This window comes from Trachemys scripta, chromosome 23 (genome assembly GCF_013100865.1).
Source record: "Trachemys scripta elegans isolate TJP31775 chromosome 23, CAS_Tse_1.0, whole genome shotgun sequence".
NCBI lineage: Eukaryota > Metazoa > Chordata > Testudines > Emydidae > Trachemys > Trachemys scripta.
The window spans coordinates 2,826,033-2,843,143 of NC_048320.1; the positions used below are offsets into that span (position 1 = coordinate 2,826,033).

The 17,111-nt window shown below is 52.7% G+C and overlaps 1 protein-coding gene across 1 annotated transcript in view; it reads right to left on the reverse strand.

Moving 5' to 3' along the window:
- SCN4A (sodium voltage-gated channel alpha subunit 4) overlaps positions 1-17,111 on the reverse strand; it is a 104,067-nt gene that overhangs the window by 67,991 nt on the left and 18,965 nt on the right. The window contains exons 4-9 of the mRNA XM_034756257.1: positions 15,300-15,357; positions 14,328-14,469; positions 12,947-13,159; positions 8,146-8,310; positions 7,506-7,629; positions 5,201-5,439 (exon numbers count right to left, since the gene is read on the reverse strand). Coding sequence (XP_034612148.1) covers positions 5,201-5,439; positions 7,506-7,629; positions 8,146-8,310; positions 12,947-13,159; positions 14,328-14,469; positions 15,300-15,357 — 941 coding nt within the window. The remainder of the gene's footprint in view (positions 1-5,200; positions 5,440-7,505; positions 7,630-8,145; positions 8,311-12,946; positions 13,160-14,327; positions 14,470-15,299; positions 15,358-17,111) is intronic.

Here is a 17,111-nt window from a genome sequence, read left to right on the forward strand (position 1 = left end):
GCTCTAGCTTTGCCAGGGGCTGTTGTGAAGGACCAAAGTGTAACTGAGTTAAAAAAAGAATTAGGTAAGTTCATGGAGGATAGGCCCAACAATGATTAGCCAGGATGGGCAGGGATGCAAACCCACGCTCTGGGGTCCCTAACCTCTGACTGTCAGACCCTGGGAGTGCATGACAGCAGATGGATCACTTATAATTGCCCTGTTCTGTTCACTCCCACTGAAGCAACTGCCTTTGCCTACTGTCGGCAGACAGGTTACTGGGCTAGATGGACCATTGGTCTGAGCCAGTGTGGCCATTTGTATCTTCTCTAGCTAGATGAAAGCTACCTCAGGTAATAATAGCAGTGAAGCTGTGGCAGCATGGAGGGTGGCGTGGGCTAGCCCTGCTCACCCAGGCCCCTGGGGACAGAGTGGAGCAGCCGCTGCCCATGCTACCGCCGCTGCACTGCTAGTGTCACTCAGACAAAGCTAGCTCGGCTATGTCTCCACACTGTGCATCACACCCCGAGCGCAGTGTAGACAGGCCCTAACGGCAGAGCATAAAATGGCACGCACCAGGCATGACAGCACAGGAAAAGTAAAACTAAAGCAGATAGTCCAAGAGCCTCAGGAGACGCAGAGCCCTGGAATTCTCTTCCTGGGAGCCCAGAGAGGCCGAGTGCACTGGAGTTCTTTCGCTGGAAGCCGTGTGGGAGTGCAATGGGCTCCAGGAGACCCCGAACGAAGGTAGTGTCGCTGCTATGCGGCAGCTCTGGGCTGACTGGGAACAGGAGAAAGAGCACTATTGTGTGTGAGCCCTGGGTGAACGCTTTTGCCACCAATTGCCTTCAGAAATACTTGGGATGCGGGGATGTTGTCACAACAAAATAAAATCCAGTTGACCAAGTAGCACCCTCAAGTTACTTTCAACTCAGGAGGAAACCCAGGGGTCCTGTCCAGCGCTCTGCCTCTGTCATTCCTCCTGAGGTCGGCTGCTGGGTAAAGTGATCTGGCTTTTACACATTACTGTCTTATTGGGACTATAACGATGCTCTGCATTATCGCATTACCTCAGTACAGTAGCAATTATGTGACAATTAGCCACCTACTACAAGTGTTTGCATTTCATGGCCCTGAGTTCTGGGTGTGCAGAGCTGGGCTGATGGTAGGTTGCACACACGACATGTGTTCAGCTTAGCAATGCTCATTTTGCTGACTTTAGTTTCCATTTGTATTTGACTCCTGCTGGGCTTCATCTCCTCACCGGCCAGACTGATTATAATCATATTGTCTCGTCGAGCCACAGGGTGCTGGGCCAGATGCAGGAATTCCTGGGTGAAATCCGCTGGTCTGTGCTAGGCAGGAGGTCAGACAAGATGATCATGCGAGCCCAACGAGAAGGTCTCTTCATTCTAACTCCCTTACCTCTCTCTCCCACAAGGTTTTCTTCAGAGATTCTGCCTGGGCTCAGACCAAAAGGGAGTTTGCTGGGAAGGGGAGGGAGCGTGGGTCTTGTGGAATCCATTCGGCTGCTTTCTGAGCTGGAGACAAACACTTTCCCTTACAGTTCTGACTGAGTTTGGCACTCAAATGGCAGCAAGCGTTACCGTCACCATGGGCCAGATTTTCAAAAGAGTTCTGTGCCCCAGTGTGCTGAGCTCTGGCAAATCTGGCCACTGATTTTGGTGCCCAAACTGTAACCGAGCTCTGAGAATCCGGCTGCATGAGGCTGGGAGAAGCTATCTCTGATACGTTTAAATCGGCGAATCCGTCTCTGAAGGGCTAGTGGGCTAGCTGACCTTTCCGCTCATGCTCAATACCCGGTTTCCCCCTCATCCCAAGTGTCTACAGCTGCTCCTCCTCATCCCAAGTGTCTACAGCAGGAAGAGGTTTTATTCCAACTCTCCAACTTTCGGTCATGACCCACAAAGTCACGTCTGTGCCCTGAGTCTAGGCACACGGTGTATGTAACTCCCGTGGGCAATCCACCAGCGGGCGGAAGCGCTGGCTTCATGCCATGCTCCCCCACCTCGGAATTCATGGACCATCCTTCACTGGAGTTCCATAAGGTCGGGGGGGGGAGCAGGATGGGAGGGGAGAGAGTGAGGAGCAGCTGGGGTCCCTGGCAGGCCTTGGTCTGGAGCAGGATCACATCCTGCTCCACTGCTGCAGGCAAGCGGTTTGCAAATGTGCTGAGGTCTGATCCTTGAGAGAATGGTTTGAATCCCTGGGCTCCCACGGCACGAATGACATGCACGAGGTGCAGGCCGGGGGCAAGGCCGAGTGGGTGCTTGGCAGCAGCAATGTGGATGCTTAGGCCATTGGGAGCATGCTCACTCTCTCTGCATGCACAGCCCTGCCTGGGGAAGGCACTGGCAGGGCTCTCTGCCTCTCCCACCCCCCGCTGTCCTCCTGGACTTAACCTCTGCAGGAGGATTGTAAATAGACTAAAGGAAAAGCCAGAGCTGGTTTTGTGGATAGACTGTGCTAAACCCAATAGTCTATTAATCCCCTTGTATTTCCTGAATGAAATCAGATACAAAGCCGGTATGTGACTAGCGTCATTCTGCCTAGGACTGCTGGCCCCCACGCCGTGTCCGTTCAGCAGCTATGCACAGGGGCTCTGGGAGTGAGACTAGCCTAGCCATGTGAGGGAAGGCGGAGAAGGTTGGGGCCTGCTTTATGTTCCAATGCAAAGGGAAATGGAGTGAAGTCATAACATACTGGGTCCCCTGCATGGAGGGAGAGCCAGGGACAGAGGGTGCCTGGACACGCACAGTCTGCTCTGGGGGGTGAGATGGCAAGGGTTGTGCACACAAAGGGAAACAGGTAGATATTGACCCCAGTTCCCTTCGGCTCCCCTGGGTCTTACGGCAAGGTGACAACAAGAATTGCTGGGTGCTTGCCTCTCTGCCATGTAGCACCTAATGCAGGCCTGCTCTGCTCACGCTGAAAGCCACGGGGCAGGGAGGGGGAGCTAATGCAGGCTTTGCAGTGACCCACGTACAGGATATGGCTACCTTGCAATGGGGGGGTGACTGCGGCATGCATTGCCCAATAGCAATGAAGCCGTGGCAGCACAGGCCTTAGTGCGGGCAAGCTGCCCAGGGTCTGGGCTGGGCTCGTATCAGATCTAGCTCAGGCCTGTCTGCCTGTCCTGCCCTCCCGCCCCAAATGCCGTGTAGCCAGACCCAGCGTCGCACTCACACAGCGCTGGCTTCTCATCTCTTTGCCGTTTTGGGACGGTCTCTTCCTCACTCTTGATGCCAGATGACATTTCCTTCGGCCCGGGGATCAGAGCCCCCTGGCTGTACCACTCAGTTGTGCCCCATTCTCTCAGGCACCTGGTCGTCTCTCACCTTTGGCATCAAGCTCACAACCTTCTTGGCCAGCATAGCGCGGTCTTCTTCCATCTCTGCTACACCTGCTCCTGCTCCCCCTTATCCAACGCCAGCCTCCTGTCTCACCGCTCCTTCTTCCTCCTCCTGCCTGGTGCTCCCTTCCCCTCCTGTTGCCTGGACCTGGCAGTTCCCAAGGAGTCTGCCCTTACAGTCACACTTGGACGCTGTTCTCGCCGCCCTGCCCCTCAGTTCTGAATCGATTTCCGGGGCTGCTGTCTTGAGCCCTGCATGAGCTGGGAGCTGCGCTGTGCTGCGCCCTGCCCAGAGAGCCAGGGGTCCAGCTTCCAGGCTGTTTATTGAGGCTGCAGCATTTCCAAAAGTGGCCTCCAATCTGTCTGCCTAGAATCTGATTCTCCAAAGAACGGCACACACAGACCCCAGGGCATTTGTGGGGCTGCGGGCACTCAGCGCCTCCGAGCATCACACCAATTGGTCTCAAGACAGGCTCCCAGAAACAGTGGTATGTGTGCCTGACAGCTCCCCCCCTGTGCCTGATCCACAGAGGAAATGAGCCTGTTACAGCCCAGCTCTTTAGCACCAGCTGGGACAGCTCTTGAGGTCCCCAGTTTGTCTGGGTTTGCTACGACAAACAATGGGCTGTAACAGACTGACCTGCTCTGCAGATCGGGCGCAGAGGGCCACCGGTACCACACCCTCACGAGTGGGCTGCAGGGCCACCAGGATCAGTAGCCCCCTTTAAAATGATGGGCCTTCACTGGCCTCTTGAGTTTGTGAGAACATGGCTGGGTGAAACATGCATCCTCCGCTGTATGGCAACATTTTAACCTGGGGTTCAGGGGAGCCAAGGGGAGTTAGCAATTTGATGGGGGCTGGCCATGCCCCAGTGAAATTCCCAGGCAGGATGGCAATTGTGTGGCACGTTCCAGTGGTCTGTGAAGAGCTACAGGAATGTTAACATTTGCCCCTCAGCAGGGCCCCCCCATACCCAGCAAAGTGCCTTGGAGTCTCCTGCTTCTGCTGACAGCTAAGAGGATCCCGTGTCCAGATGCAAGAGTTCAAATGGCCCTGTGCAGCCCAGCGAGGAGAAAATACCCGATTCAGAAGACACAAGGGAATGAAATCATCATTTTGCCCCCCGGGGCCATGGGGACACCTCGCAACATGTAAACAGAAGCGGCTTGGGCTCAGACTCCGGCTTTGCTGGGGAGGAGATCACAGCTAGGCGACAAATACGGAGTCTTCTCAGGCTTGGGATTACCAGGGAGCCAACAGGAGTTAGGTGCTTACTTCACAGATTCCAGTGGGATTTGGGTGCCTATCTCCTTTCGACTCCTTGGGAAATCCCACCTGCACAGCCACGTGAACACCCAGACGGGTAACAAGCAAGGCCGGTGTCTGACATCCAGGATTTGCCAGGGCAGAGAACAGGCTGGTAGGACCAGTCTTCAGGGCTGTGCCTTGGACAGCCTGGCTGTCTGGGGTCTCATCTTCACTTGGAATTGCCCATGCTGGCAGTGGTCTTTTTGACCAGGCTCCCTACAGTGGGCTGGGACTCGCCCACAGGGCTGTGATGCACAGTTGCATCAAGGATGACAAGGAGATGTCAGGCCACATGAGCTTCTCCAGGGAAGCTCCAGCAGGAGAAATGGGTGGCCCCTGGTCCCCTTCTGCCTCTCGTGGTAGCTTTCCTTGAGTTGGTGCAGTCACGCTGCAATCCAACCCTGCTCAGCACCGTCCCTGCAGTACGGCACGGGGCTGTCCACACGCCCGCAGTCACTGCTCATACGTCCCTCGCCGAGCTCTGGAGCAGAGCTGTAAAGGGTGATCAATGGAAAAATCAAAGCCAGGCAATTTCCTACCAGGTTCCCCACAGTTAGCACGTTCTCAAACTCTTCGGTCATCGGGTAGTGCTCCATGGCCATGAACAGCGTGTTGAGAACAATGCAGATTGTGATCCCCAGGTCAACAAACGGGTCCATCACGATCAGCCGTACGAACGCCTTCAGCTTCAGCCAGAGAGGGCAGCAGTCCCAGACCAGGAATGTATGGGCGAATTTATACCACCAGGGCGGACATTTCTGGTGAGCTTCCTCTAGCTCTGAAAACAAGAGACAAAGACCCCGTGTCATTGCCCAGGCGCCTCCAGAGAAGAGTCACATGCTAAGTCAACAGATGGGAGCTTGGCTGAGGATTCTTGATCCAGTCTAGTGGTGGCAACAAGACTAGTGCATTGGGACACTGGGCATAGAGTGGGTGCAAAAGGGTGCCAAACTCTTTGTTATGGTTGTGCAAAGGACTGTTTGGGGCACACAGATGTGGTAGGCGTCATGAAGGTGTAACAGAAACACAGGCGTCTGTGGGACACAGGCATTATCTTCGTCCTCGAGAATGTGTTCATTAGGCTGTATGCAAACCCACTGGCAGACACCTGTCTGCTCCTGTCCAGGATGTGACGTTTCCTACCGCAGCACAGGAAAACAACTTGGTGGAGAAAAGTGTCTGAACCCAGCTTGGCTGGGCTGACATTCAAAAATGCAGCTGATCTAAGCTGGGGCTTCCAAATGAGCCGAGAGTTCAGTACCCGAATCCCACTGAACTGGTTATTTATATATTTATTTGTATTACCGTTGCAACCAGGAGCTCCACTCCTGGCCCTGAACCCTATTGTGCTATGTGCTGAACAAACAGATGATCCCTGCCCTAAGTGGCTTACAATCTGAGACAGCCACTGCAACTGAGTGCCTAACTCCCTTGGGCCTCTGAATAGCCCAGCCCCAATGATTGTTGAACAGCTGCATCTCTGATGGAACAGATCCAGGGGAAATGCAGCTGATCCACTAAACCCAAGAGGACTGGAAAGGGCCAGGAGTCAATGAATAAACTATTCCTGGTCTATCAGACCTTTCCTGCGCTTTGGATCTTGGCTATCTTCATGGGGGCCCGTCCCGCAGGGCACGTGGGGTCAGCTGGAATGCCCGAACTGACAGTGCCTTTGCTGGACCAGCATGCAGCTTTCCTATTGATGTTCACAGATGGGACTGGCTAAGGGCTGGCGTCGAAGAGACATGCTATAGCCAGGAGGGTAAATCAGTGAATGAATAGAGTGCGCTTTTATTTAGGAAGTCACCGAATCACTCCTGGCTGCACTTGCTATAAAGACTGAATAGCAGCTCTGGCTGGGTCCATAACGCAAACCGTTGCCGAGGAGTCTATGGGACATCTTACTCGAGTCAAGAAAAACGTCCCATGTGGGCCTGGCCGTGGAACCAGGCGGCCAGGAGCTAAGAGATGAATCTGGGGTTTGAAGTGATATTATGACTGTTTGCAATCTCGCTGTGCTCATTTTCTCATCTCTTTGGAATCCTGGCCACAGCCACCAAAATACACAGCCTCTGCCTTGGGCAACAAGCACTGTTCACAGGTTATCAGCAGGGATTGACAGCACGCTCTTCTGTGGAGAGCATGCACTACTGTCACCTAAGCTAAAGGAGCAACTTCTTGAGCAGCTACTTTGGGGGACCAGGCACTAGAGGAGATTGGACCTACATGGACCTACACTAAACAGTCTTACAATCTAAGACAAGCAGCAGACAAAGGATGGGGAAGAGGGGAACAGCATAGCATAGCTAGATTGGAGCTGGGATAGCACTGAATTGTGTTGATAGCAAACCTTGGGGGGAACCCCAGGGAGGGAGAATGTTGGCACAAGAACTAAAGGGGAGAAAACTGTCTGGGAATAAATTTAGCCTAGAAATTAGAAGAAGATTTCTAACCATCCGAGGTGGGAGGGTCTGGCACAGCCCCTCACCCCCACCCCAGTGGGCGCAGTGGGGGAAGCCAACCTCACTAATTTTAAGATGGAGCTTGCTAAGTTTATGCACAGAATAATATGTCGGGTTGCGGGCGATATAGCGAGGGCCGCACTCACTGACCCGACAGGTCCCTTCCAATCCTATGTTCCTATTCTCTGGTTTATATTAAGCAACATTTGTCCTGAAAATCCTTTTTGCTTCTCAGAGTCTTTATGGATTTGACATTGATTGTCAGCGTTACAGTCAATCCATACTGAGCTCTCTGTGGCACATGGGAGCATGTCCTCAGCTTGGCATTTTCCAGCTGAACAGTACCCAGCACAGCCCCTGCTTTATCAGGGCGGGAATCTACCTTCCATGGTGTTAGAGATCATGCTGACTGCGCTCTCTGCTCTCTGCTGGAGACCAGGCCCGTCTTGGCTGCCTGCTAGCACGTGATCAGGATCGGACTTGCCTTGCTCATCCACAGGACTTGGCTACAAAAAGGAGAGCAGGTCATAGTATGAGAACATGGGTCACAGCAGTCCGTTAAATGCACTTAGAGGGAGGGCAGCATAACAAATAACATGGGCTGTACTAAAAGGAAGAACTAGGTAGGTAATAACCAGATGGGTCTGGGGCTACTGTGGGAAGCTCCTTAAACCATCAGATGACTCTATGGCTGCAGTAAAGGCAGGTCGTTAGTCTCCTGAGGGATGTCCTAGGCTGAAAGCTGTATAAAAGGGAAGTGATTGGAGCTGGGGACAGGACAGGGTCTTGGCTGGAGTGTTAGCCCCAGATGTTCTGCTTGCTGCAATGGCTGTGATGGACTGTTACAGCCCAGCAGAACAAGTTGGAGCAGCCCTCGGACAGTGGCTCCCTTCAGCCCCAGGACAGACAAGTCCAACCTCTCCCCACTTGGTCCCTCTGCTGGGCTCTGCAGCAGTGCAGAGATGAATCCAGCCCGCCATGCACAGACAGCACCAGAGAGAGGAAACATAACCAGTATATACTTCCTCAACCGTCGCCGAGCGCTCCAGCATGACCCTGGGTATGACTCGCCCGTTGCAGTCTTTGGATTTGCCTTGGTTGTTAGCCGCAGCTGGGGCAGAGTCCCCTGTCTTCTTCTCCACTGCGCTGCTGCTCTGGGAGCTGCCGCTTGATTTACGGTCTCGTAACTGCAAAGAAACCAAAGACTTTTGGGGTGGGAGCTTCCTCAGTGGGATGCAGTGTGTGTGTGTGTTGGGGGGAGGGGAGGAAATCTTTCTGCGGAGACTGAGGCAATGGTTTGATAACACATTTCTCTTTGCTTAATGCTTAGTCTTTCCTCATGAAAACAGGTCAGGATGCACCTTGGAAATGACGCAGCCCGTGCTGCCTCCCTGTCAGTTCCACACAGGAAGGGACATGGGTAACAGCTGCCAGAGTTATCTCCTTGGGGAATGGAAATGGTGCAGCCTCTCCCACTGCTGACGTGTCTTTTCTCCTCGGGCCCCAGAGCTACCGCTGTGGGCAAACAGTTCTCCCCTCTCAGCCGAGGTGACCAGAGAGCAAGTGTGAAAAATCAGGACGGGGGTGGGGGGTAATAGGCACCCATAAAAGGCAAAGCCCCGAATATCGGGACTGTCCCTATAAAATCGGGACATCTGGTCACCCGACTCTCAGCACATTCTCAGATCAAAGCAAACCAAACTCAAAGCAGAGTGACTTAGACAAATTGGAGGATTGGGCCAAAAGAAATCTGATGAGGTTCAACAAGGACAAGCGCAAAGTCCTGCACTTAGGACGGAAGAATCCCATGCACCGCTACAGGCTGGGGACTGATTGGCTAAGCAGCAGTTCTGCAGTACAGGACCTGGGGATTACAGTGGATGAGAAGCTGGATTTGAGTCAGCAGTGTGCCCTCGTTGCCAAGAAGGCTAACGGCATATTGGGCTGTATTAGTAGGAGCATTGCCAGCAGGTCGAGGGAAGTGATTCTTCCCCTCTATTCGGCAATGATGAGGCCACATCTGGAGTATTGCGTCCAGGTTTGGGCCCCACACTACAGAAAGGATGTGGACAAATTGTAGAGAGTCCAGCAGAGGGAAACGAAAATGATCAGGGGGCTGGGGCATATGACTTATGAGGAAAGGCTGAGGGAACTGGGATTGTTTAGTCTGCAGAAGAGAAGAGTGAGGGGGGATTTGATAGCTGCTTTCAACAACCTGAAGGGGGGTTCCAAAGAGGATGGAGCTCAGCTGTTCTCAGTGGTGGCAGATGACAGAGCAAGGAGCAATGGTCTCAAGTTGCAGTGGGGGAGGTCTAGGTTGGATATTAGGAAACACTGTTTCACTAGGAGAGTGGTGAAGCACATCTCCTCTGGTAGGAAGAGAAGCTGGATATGACCTTTTGGTAGGGCATGGATTAGCCACTTTCTTATCTGAATGAATGTGGGGGGAAAGCAAGTTGGGGGTGTATTTAATGACAGCACACTTGGCTTGTATGAAGTTCTCTTTCCAAAGGTGGGTGAGCATTAGCATTGGACACCATTTTTTCATCAAAGTGTTTTTTTGATGAAAAATGCCATTTTTGTTCAAATGGACTGTGACAAAGTTCCTCCTCTATCTTGGGGGGGGGGGTCCTGCGCTTATTGGTGGATTTTCTTGCCTCAGAGATTCACCATGTGGGTTGGGGAACAGCCCAGAGACCTTCCCCTCTGGAAGAACCCACAGTCCAGGTCAATTGGGAGGTTTGGGGGGAACCCGGGCCCAACCTCTACTCCAGGTTCCAGCCCAGGGCCCTGTGGACTGCAGCTGTCTATAGTGCCTCTTGTAACAGCTGCATGACAGCTACAACTCCCTGGGCTACTTCCCCATGGCCTCCTCCAAACACCTTCCTTAGTCTCACCACAGGACCTTCCTCCTGGTGTCTGATTACGCTTGTGCCCCTCAGTCCTCCAGCAGCACACCCTCTCACTCTCAGCTCCTTGCGCCTCTTGCTCCCAGCTCCTCACACTCCCACCACAAACTGAAGTGAGCTCCTTTTAAAACCCAGGTGCCCTGATTAGCCTGCCTTAATTGATTCTAGCAGCTTCTTCTTAATTGGCTCCAGGTGTCCTAATTAACCTGCCTACCTTAACTGGTTCTAGCAGGTTCCTGATTCCTCTAGTGCAGTCCCTGCTCTGGTCACTCAGGGAACAGAAAACTACTCATCCAGTGACCAGTATATTTGCCCTCTACCAGACTCCTGTACCCCACTGGTCTGGGTCTGTCACAGGACACATTTAGAGAAACGTATTGATTCTGATGAAATTTTGTTTAATCCCCCTCCCCCCCCACCACCATGACACAAAACATTTTGATCACGTTGAAATGGCCCATTTTGACATTTTTTGGAGCATCATGTTTCCATTTTTAATTTCAAAATAACTCTTTGGCAGAAAATTAATGGTGTTTAAATGATTTTTTTAAAAAAAGTTTTAAAATCCTAACAAAACGTTTTTATTTTATCAAAACAAAACGTTTCAATCAACCCCAAACCATTTTTTCTGAATTTAGTTCACAGGAAATTTCAATATTTTGGTGTCAAGTATCAGAGGGGGAGCCGTGTTAGTCTGAATCTGTAAAAAGCAGCAGAGGGTCCTGTGGCACCTTTAAGACTAACAGAAGTATTGGGAGCATAAGCTTCTGTTAGTCTTAAAGATGCCACAGGACCCTCTCTTGCTTTTTACAATATTTTGGTGCTCATTCCATTTCAGAATGGAACAAAATCATGGCATTTCTGGTTCACACCCAGCGGCACTGAACATCATTCTCCCAGTTTTATAGTTTCCCTCCATCTCCAGGCTGGAGTAATAATAAATAAAACTGCATTGAGGTGTTTGGAGGGTTCATTAATTAATGTTGTGACAGGGCTTTGAAAATGAAAAGCATGAAATGGGATTAATATTATTATTGCAAAGATCTAGACATGGCCCCATCCTAACCCTGCATACTCCCTGCACCCTTGACCCTTTGGCAGGACATGGATTAGCCACTTCCTTATCTGAATGAATGTGGGGGGAAAGCAAGTTGGGGGTGTATTTAATGATAGCACACTTGGCCCTAATGAAGGTCTCTTGCCAAAGGTGGGTGAGCATTAGAGTTCAGCTATGAACTTTGCACCTTAGGCCCTCCCTGCAGAGAACAATGATGGGCAGACACCAAGGTCTTCAAGAGAAAGTGAACCATCTCCACGTAGGACACAGTAGCTAAACATGGGCTGGAAACAGACATCCTGGTTCAAATGCTGGGGGATCAGAGGCAGATGACTGAGACAGCAAAACACAATTTTGCATTTTTCTTGATCAGTGAGGAAGTTGGTCATTTGCCCAACCAAAAATTAGATTTTCAGGGATGGGTCATGGAGAAAAATCGGAAAGAAGCCAGCAAGGGCCAAAATGGTGATTAGAGGATATTAAAAATGACAAGTACCTGGAGCAGACACAGGCAAGGCAGCTGTGTCAGGTGCTGGAGAAGCTTTTGCCCATGTTTTACAGGCTTGCTATGTTTAGGGAGTGGATGAAGGGATGGGCTCGCCGAGGGGAAGGGAAGATGAGGAAGAGCAGAGAGAGAGAGGCTCAATGGGCAGAAAAGTGAACTGACCCAGTGGCAATAGTAAGGGGCGGTGGGAACTAACAGCCAACAGCAACACAGCAAATGAGACAAGAGATCCTAGGCTGCAGCTAAGGAGACCTTGTCACAACAGAGGACGGGGGTTCAAACGTGACCTTAAGCCACCTCCCCGCCCCCAGGTCCTGGGCCATTCCTTCAGTGTAAGATAGACCTGCCTGAAGGTCACTCTAACGTGCACCTGCTGCAATGCCTGACAGCACCAGGGTGCGGGGATGCCTAGGCCATACCCCTATTGCTCTGACCACACCCCCTAGGCGAGCTGCAGGGAGTGGGGGCTTAGAAGCCGCTCAGGGCAGAGCAGCCACAGTGCAACCAGTAAGGTTGCCAACCCTCCGGGATTGTCCTGGAGTCTCCAGGAATTAAAGATGAATCTTTAATGAAAGATTATGTCATGTGATGAAACCTCCAGGAACACTTCCAACCAAAACTGGCAACCCTACAGCCCAGGATTGGAGCCCCAGAGGCTGCATTACAGAGCGGAGTGAAGGATGGTGCCAGAAGGCCGTGAAGGCCCTTCCCATCTGCTGCTCACAATGTGGGCAGGACCCCTGAGGCTGCTGGGCCTGGTGCCTCGGGGTGGGTCCAACGGGGAGGTGGGAGGAGGTAGGACTGGACATCCCTAATTTTACTTCCTTCAGGTCTGCCTGGCACTGGCTGCTTTGAGAAAGGAGCCATGAGGATTTGGGGACTTCAGCCCAGCCCTGCAAGCTCCTCCCAGCTCCGGCAGGGAATGGCCATACAGAACTGCCAGGCTTCTTCTGAGCCAGGTTTGCACCCCGTCCTCTGTCGTGCCGGGGGCTCCTTAGCTTCAGTGGAGGACCCCATAGCCTGGATCTCTCGTCTCATTTTTTGGGATGACGTTGGCTGTTAGTTATCTGTAATCCCACCCCTCCCTACCACTGCCACTGGCTGAGCTTGCTCTTCTGCCCAGTGCCTCTCCTCTTCCTCATCTTCCCTTCCCCTTGGTGCCCCCTTCCTTTGATCCTTTCCACCCAACCCCCTACACTTGGTAGCCTGAGCTGCAGAGTCCACTAGTTACAGCCCTGCCCTGTCGACCTGGTCCGGGTGGCTTGCTCCCAGCTTCAGTTCAGACCTAGACTCCGGCCCCACATTCTTAGTGCGCCCAATCCCCATGGCAGCCAGGCCCCCGTAGCACTGACCAGTTTCTCTTGTTCCTCCTGATGTTTCTTCAGCTGCTCCAGGAGCTGCTGAAACTCCTCCTCTCTCTGCTGCTCCTCCAGCATGGTAGCATCGTTTTGCTCGGCGTAGGCCATTGCTACAACAGCCAGGATCAGGTTGATGAGGTAGAAGGAACCAAGGAATATGACCACCACAAAGAAGATCATGTACGTTTTCCCAGCGGCGCGGAGGGTCTGTGGAAAGAAGAGGCATGTTCCATCACAGAAGGGCAGACCACTAGCCTATTTACTCTCTAATTGCTAGGCTACCTGCCTAGCACGCGTCTGACAAAGTGGGTATTCACCCACGAAAGCTTATGCTCCAATACTTCTGTTAGTCTTAAAGGTGCCACAGGACTCTCTTGCTTTTTACAGATCCAGACTAACATGGCTACCCCTCTGATATTAGGCTACCTTAGTGCCTCTTCCTAGTGATGGGTGTGGCTTTGAGTGACGTTCTCCTCACATAACTGAGAGGATCTTACTCCCAGCTAGCCCTCACCTCATCGCTTATGCTGCGGTGAGTGTCAGTGGGTTGTGAGTTATGCTACAATCCCCAGAAACCTCAGCACAACTGGGCTCTCCTCTGGCATGCCCACTGGGATGGCATGCATGGTGCTTCCACCACAATTACAGCAGTGGTCTGAGGGATGGCCGTGAATGAAAACAACAGATTCTCACGCTCCTGAGGGGCTGAGAAGTCGAACCTGGATATGGAGAGCAGACTCTGATCATCACAACAGGCTCATGCAAACGTCCCTGGCCCCGGGAGGTCTCAGACTCTGGGTACAGATACAAACTGGCGGGCTCAGTAGAACGTGAGTATACCTGTGTGATCTTGCCCTCTAGTGACGCCCCAACAGAGAAGATAGAGGACCTGCTATTCCCACCAGCTGTGAGTCCTCCTTCAGCGCCAGCCCCTATCCTTGCAACTAAGGGCAAAGGTTGCAGTCCCAGCTCCCAATGTGCCTGGGAGGGATTTATTTAGTGGATTGTGATTATGTCTGTTGTCAACTGTAGCATGTGGACTGGTTACATCAGGCCCAGCTCCATGGAAAATATGCCCCATTGCACTCAGCCAGGTGCTCCCTTTCAGCCCAGATGCTTTTGGATGAATATCTATAAGCAACAAGCTCCCACGTGCTTTACACTGTGTTACCAGAGGCACGTTTTAGATCTCCCAGCCCACAGATGGACTGGACTCTCCATCACCACACACAAAACAAGAGGAAATTAAAAAAAACCAACCCCACAATGACCTTTAATTCAAAGGACCCCTGCCATGTGTGGGGACGTGCAATCGAACGCAAGCTATTGCCTCTGCCAGTGGGAAAACCCAAATAAAAGGAAAGAAAGGGCTCACCAGCTGGAAGAGATTCTCCCAAAAGTCCTGAGTCATGAGGCGGAAGAGGGAAAGGAAAGCCCAGCTAAAAGTGTCATAGCTGGTATAGCCATAGTTCGGATTCCTTCCTGCTTTCATACACATGTATCCTTCAGGGCACTTCCTGCCAGAGGGAGCAGAGAGGAGAGGGTATGTTAGTGCCGGGTTCAGCCCCTGCCTGGCCCAGGAAGGGTAAGCCAGGGCAAAAGGGAATCTAGTTTTATGTTCAGAAACTCGAGGAAGGTGCAAGGTGCAAAGGGCCCAGTTTTACCTGCACAACCCCAGTGAAGCAAGTGGGCTTGCATAGAGGTGACTCAAGGCCAGATGGAGAAACATTCAATTCAGAGTCAGATCTGCTCTCACACACATACACACACACACAGCTTGCACCAACACAGAATGCACCAACTGCCATGCACATTTGCAGACAATTAAGCCAAGACTTTCAAAACTGGGTGCCGGGGAAATGGGGTCAGGGTGCGGGGGATTGCCCCCCCCGACCTGGCGTGCCTGGAGTTGAGGTGCGGGGGCAGCAGGAGTGTTGGGCAGGTGGATCAGACGCGGGAGAGCCCATTTTTCTGGGTCTCCCCAATTGGCCGGGGCCCCTGGGCACGGGCCCTGTTGGCCCAGTGGCTAATCGACCACTGCCTCACACTCCCTAGCTCCCTCCCAAAAGATGGCTGCTCTAGATCTTTGTTCGTGGTCAGGGCCGGCTCCAGGGTTTTTGCCGCCCCAAGCAAAAAAAAAAAAAGATTGTGATCTGCGGCGGCAATTCAGCGGATGGTCCCTCACTCCCGCTTGGAGCGAAGGACCTTCCGCCGAATTGCCGNCTCCGAGGGTGGAATGGGTTTCGTTCCCGCTGAGGCTGTGTGGGCAGAGAGGGACTCTGGCTCCAGATGGCTGCTGGCAGCTGCTCGGTGGCACGGTGCTGTTAGCTTTCATACAACCACCTACTGGCAGTGCTGCAGGGATGGACATGGGACGCTTTCCAGGAACAGGGCCAGAGCCTCAGCTGGTGTAAACCAGCTCCATCAATGTCAGTGGAGCTGCGCTGATGTACACCAGCTGAGGCGCTGAATGGAGCACCAGCCTACGGACTCGGCCTCAGGCCTCTGACCTACAGTGCGCGGATGCCGGCCTTGCTCCATCCATTTCAGTGCAGTTCCTCCTGCTTTGCACCAGTGAACGTGACAAGCCGAGCAAAGTGCGAGTCAGCGTGGCGCTCTGCGGTGACTACAGCAGAGGAAAATGACGCTGACCCACCAAAGCCGGCTCCAGGGTTTTTGCCGCCCCAAGATTGTGATCTGCGGCGGCAATTCGGCGGAAGGTCCTTCGCTCCAAGCGGGAGTGAGGGACCATCCGCTGAATTGCCGCCGAATAGCTGGATGTGCCGTCCCTCTCCAGAGTGACTGCCCTAAGCACCTGCTTGGCAAGCTGGTGCCTGGAGCCGGCCCTGTTCGGTGATGCTGTGTGGAAAAACTTGACTGTCCACCGCGGCTGTTACAGGAAGTTTGAACAGCCACTAACACATTCTACTGACTTGGCATTTTAATCTGCACAGTCCCAGCAACCGGAGCCAGCAACATGAGGAGGTGCCATTTGAAGAACTTGTCTTGCTTGCACTGTCACTCCTGTTTCAGGAAACGGGCAGAACTTCCATGAGACTCCAGTGGATGTCCCGGCAGCATTTTCTGGCCCAAAGAGCTAATGATGGAGCAGGAGGAGGACACAGACATGGCTGATGCTGCTCATGACTCTTGGCATAGCTGCTGCTGAAGCAGGGCCACAAACACGGACTGGTGGGATCACATCACCATGCAGTTTGTGAGCAGCTTGCCCTGCCTCTCCAGCATAAAGACATGCATGATGAAGGCCACGCCGGCCCAGAGGCGGGTTGTTATACCTGTCTGGAAGCTGGCTACTCCAGACTGCTATAGGGCCATTATTAACCAGCTTGGTGTTGGAAGGTCGGCTGTGGGTAAAGTGGTGGCAGAAGTTTCTGAGGCAGTCAGGCGTGTGAGTTACTCCCAACGTGGAGTTATTGCTGACTTTGAGAGAATGGGGTTTCCAGACTGCACTGGGGCTATTGATGGGACTCATGGCCCATTGTTTGTCCTCCTCAAGAAGCACATGAGGACATGAACTGCAAAGGGTACTGCTCCATTGCTATGCAGGCCCAGGTGGACCACAGACTCCAATGGATGCCGGTGTGGGCTGCACTGGACAGGTCATGATGCCAGGGTTTTCCGCTTATCGGGGGGCTACATTCAACGACAGGCTGGGACACTATTCCCACCAAATGACATTGTCAAAAGTGGAGCTACTGTCTCCCCTGGTTTCTTGAGGACCTCACGTGCCCCCTTTTGCCTTGCCTTATCAAACTGTCCCCTGATCTCAGAGGCCCTGGCAAGAGGAGGTTGAATGACATGCTCAGCCGGCGTGGAATGTGCTTTTGGAAAGCAGCCACATATGCTACCAAAGTATTCAAACGTATGGCGACAGAACAGCACACCTATGAGCGGAGTGGGCTGCTCAGCTACCAAGGTGGCCCTGGAAAATGCGCCTTTCCCGAAATGGGGCTGCCTATCTGGAGTTCCTGCTTTGGGAAAAGTTAGCAGCTATCAGCACCCGGGATTGGGTCAAAAGTCATGAGGGAATGAAGAGGATGCTGCGTTAGCATACACATGGCTCAGTGCTTCCTCAAGGCTTCCAACGTAGCTTGTTATGGCTGGATGCAAACACACAGACCTGCACTGCCATGGCCCT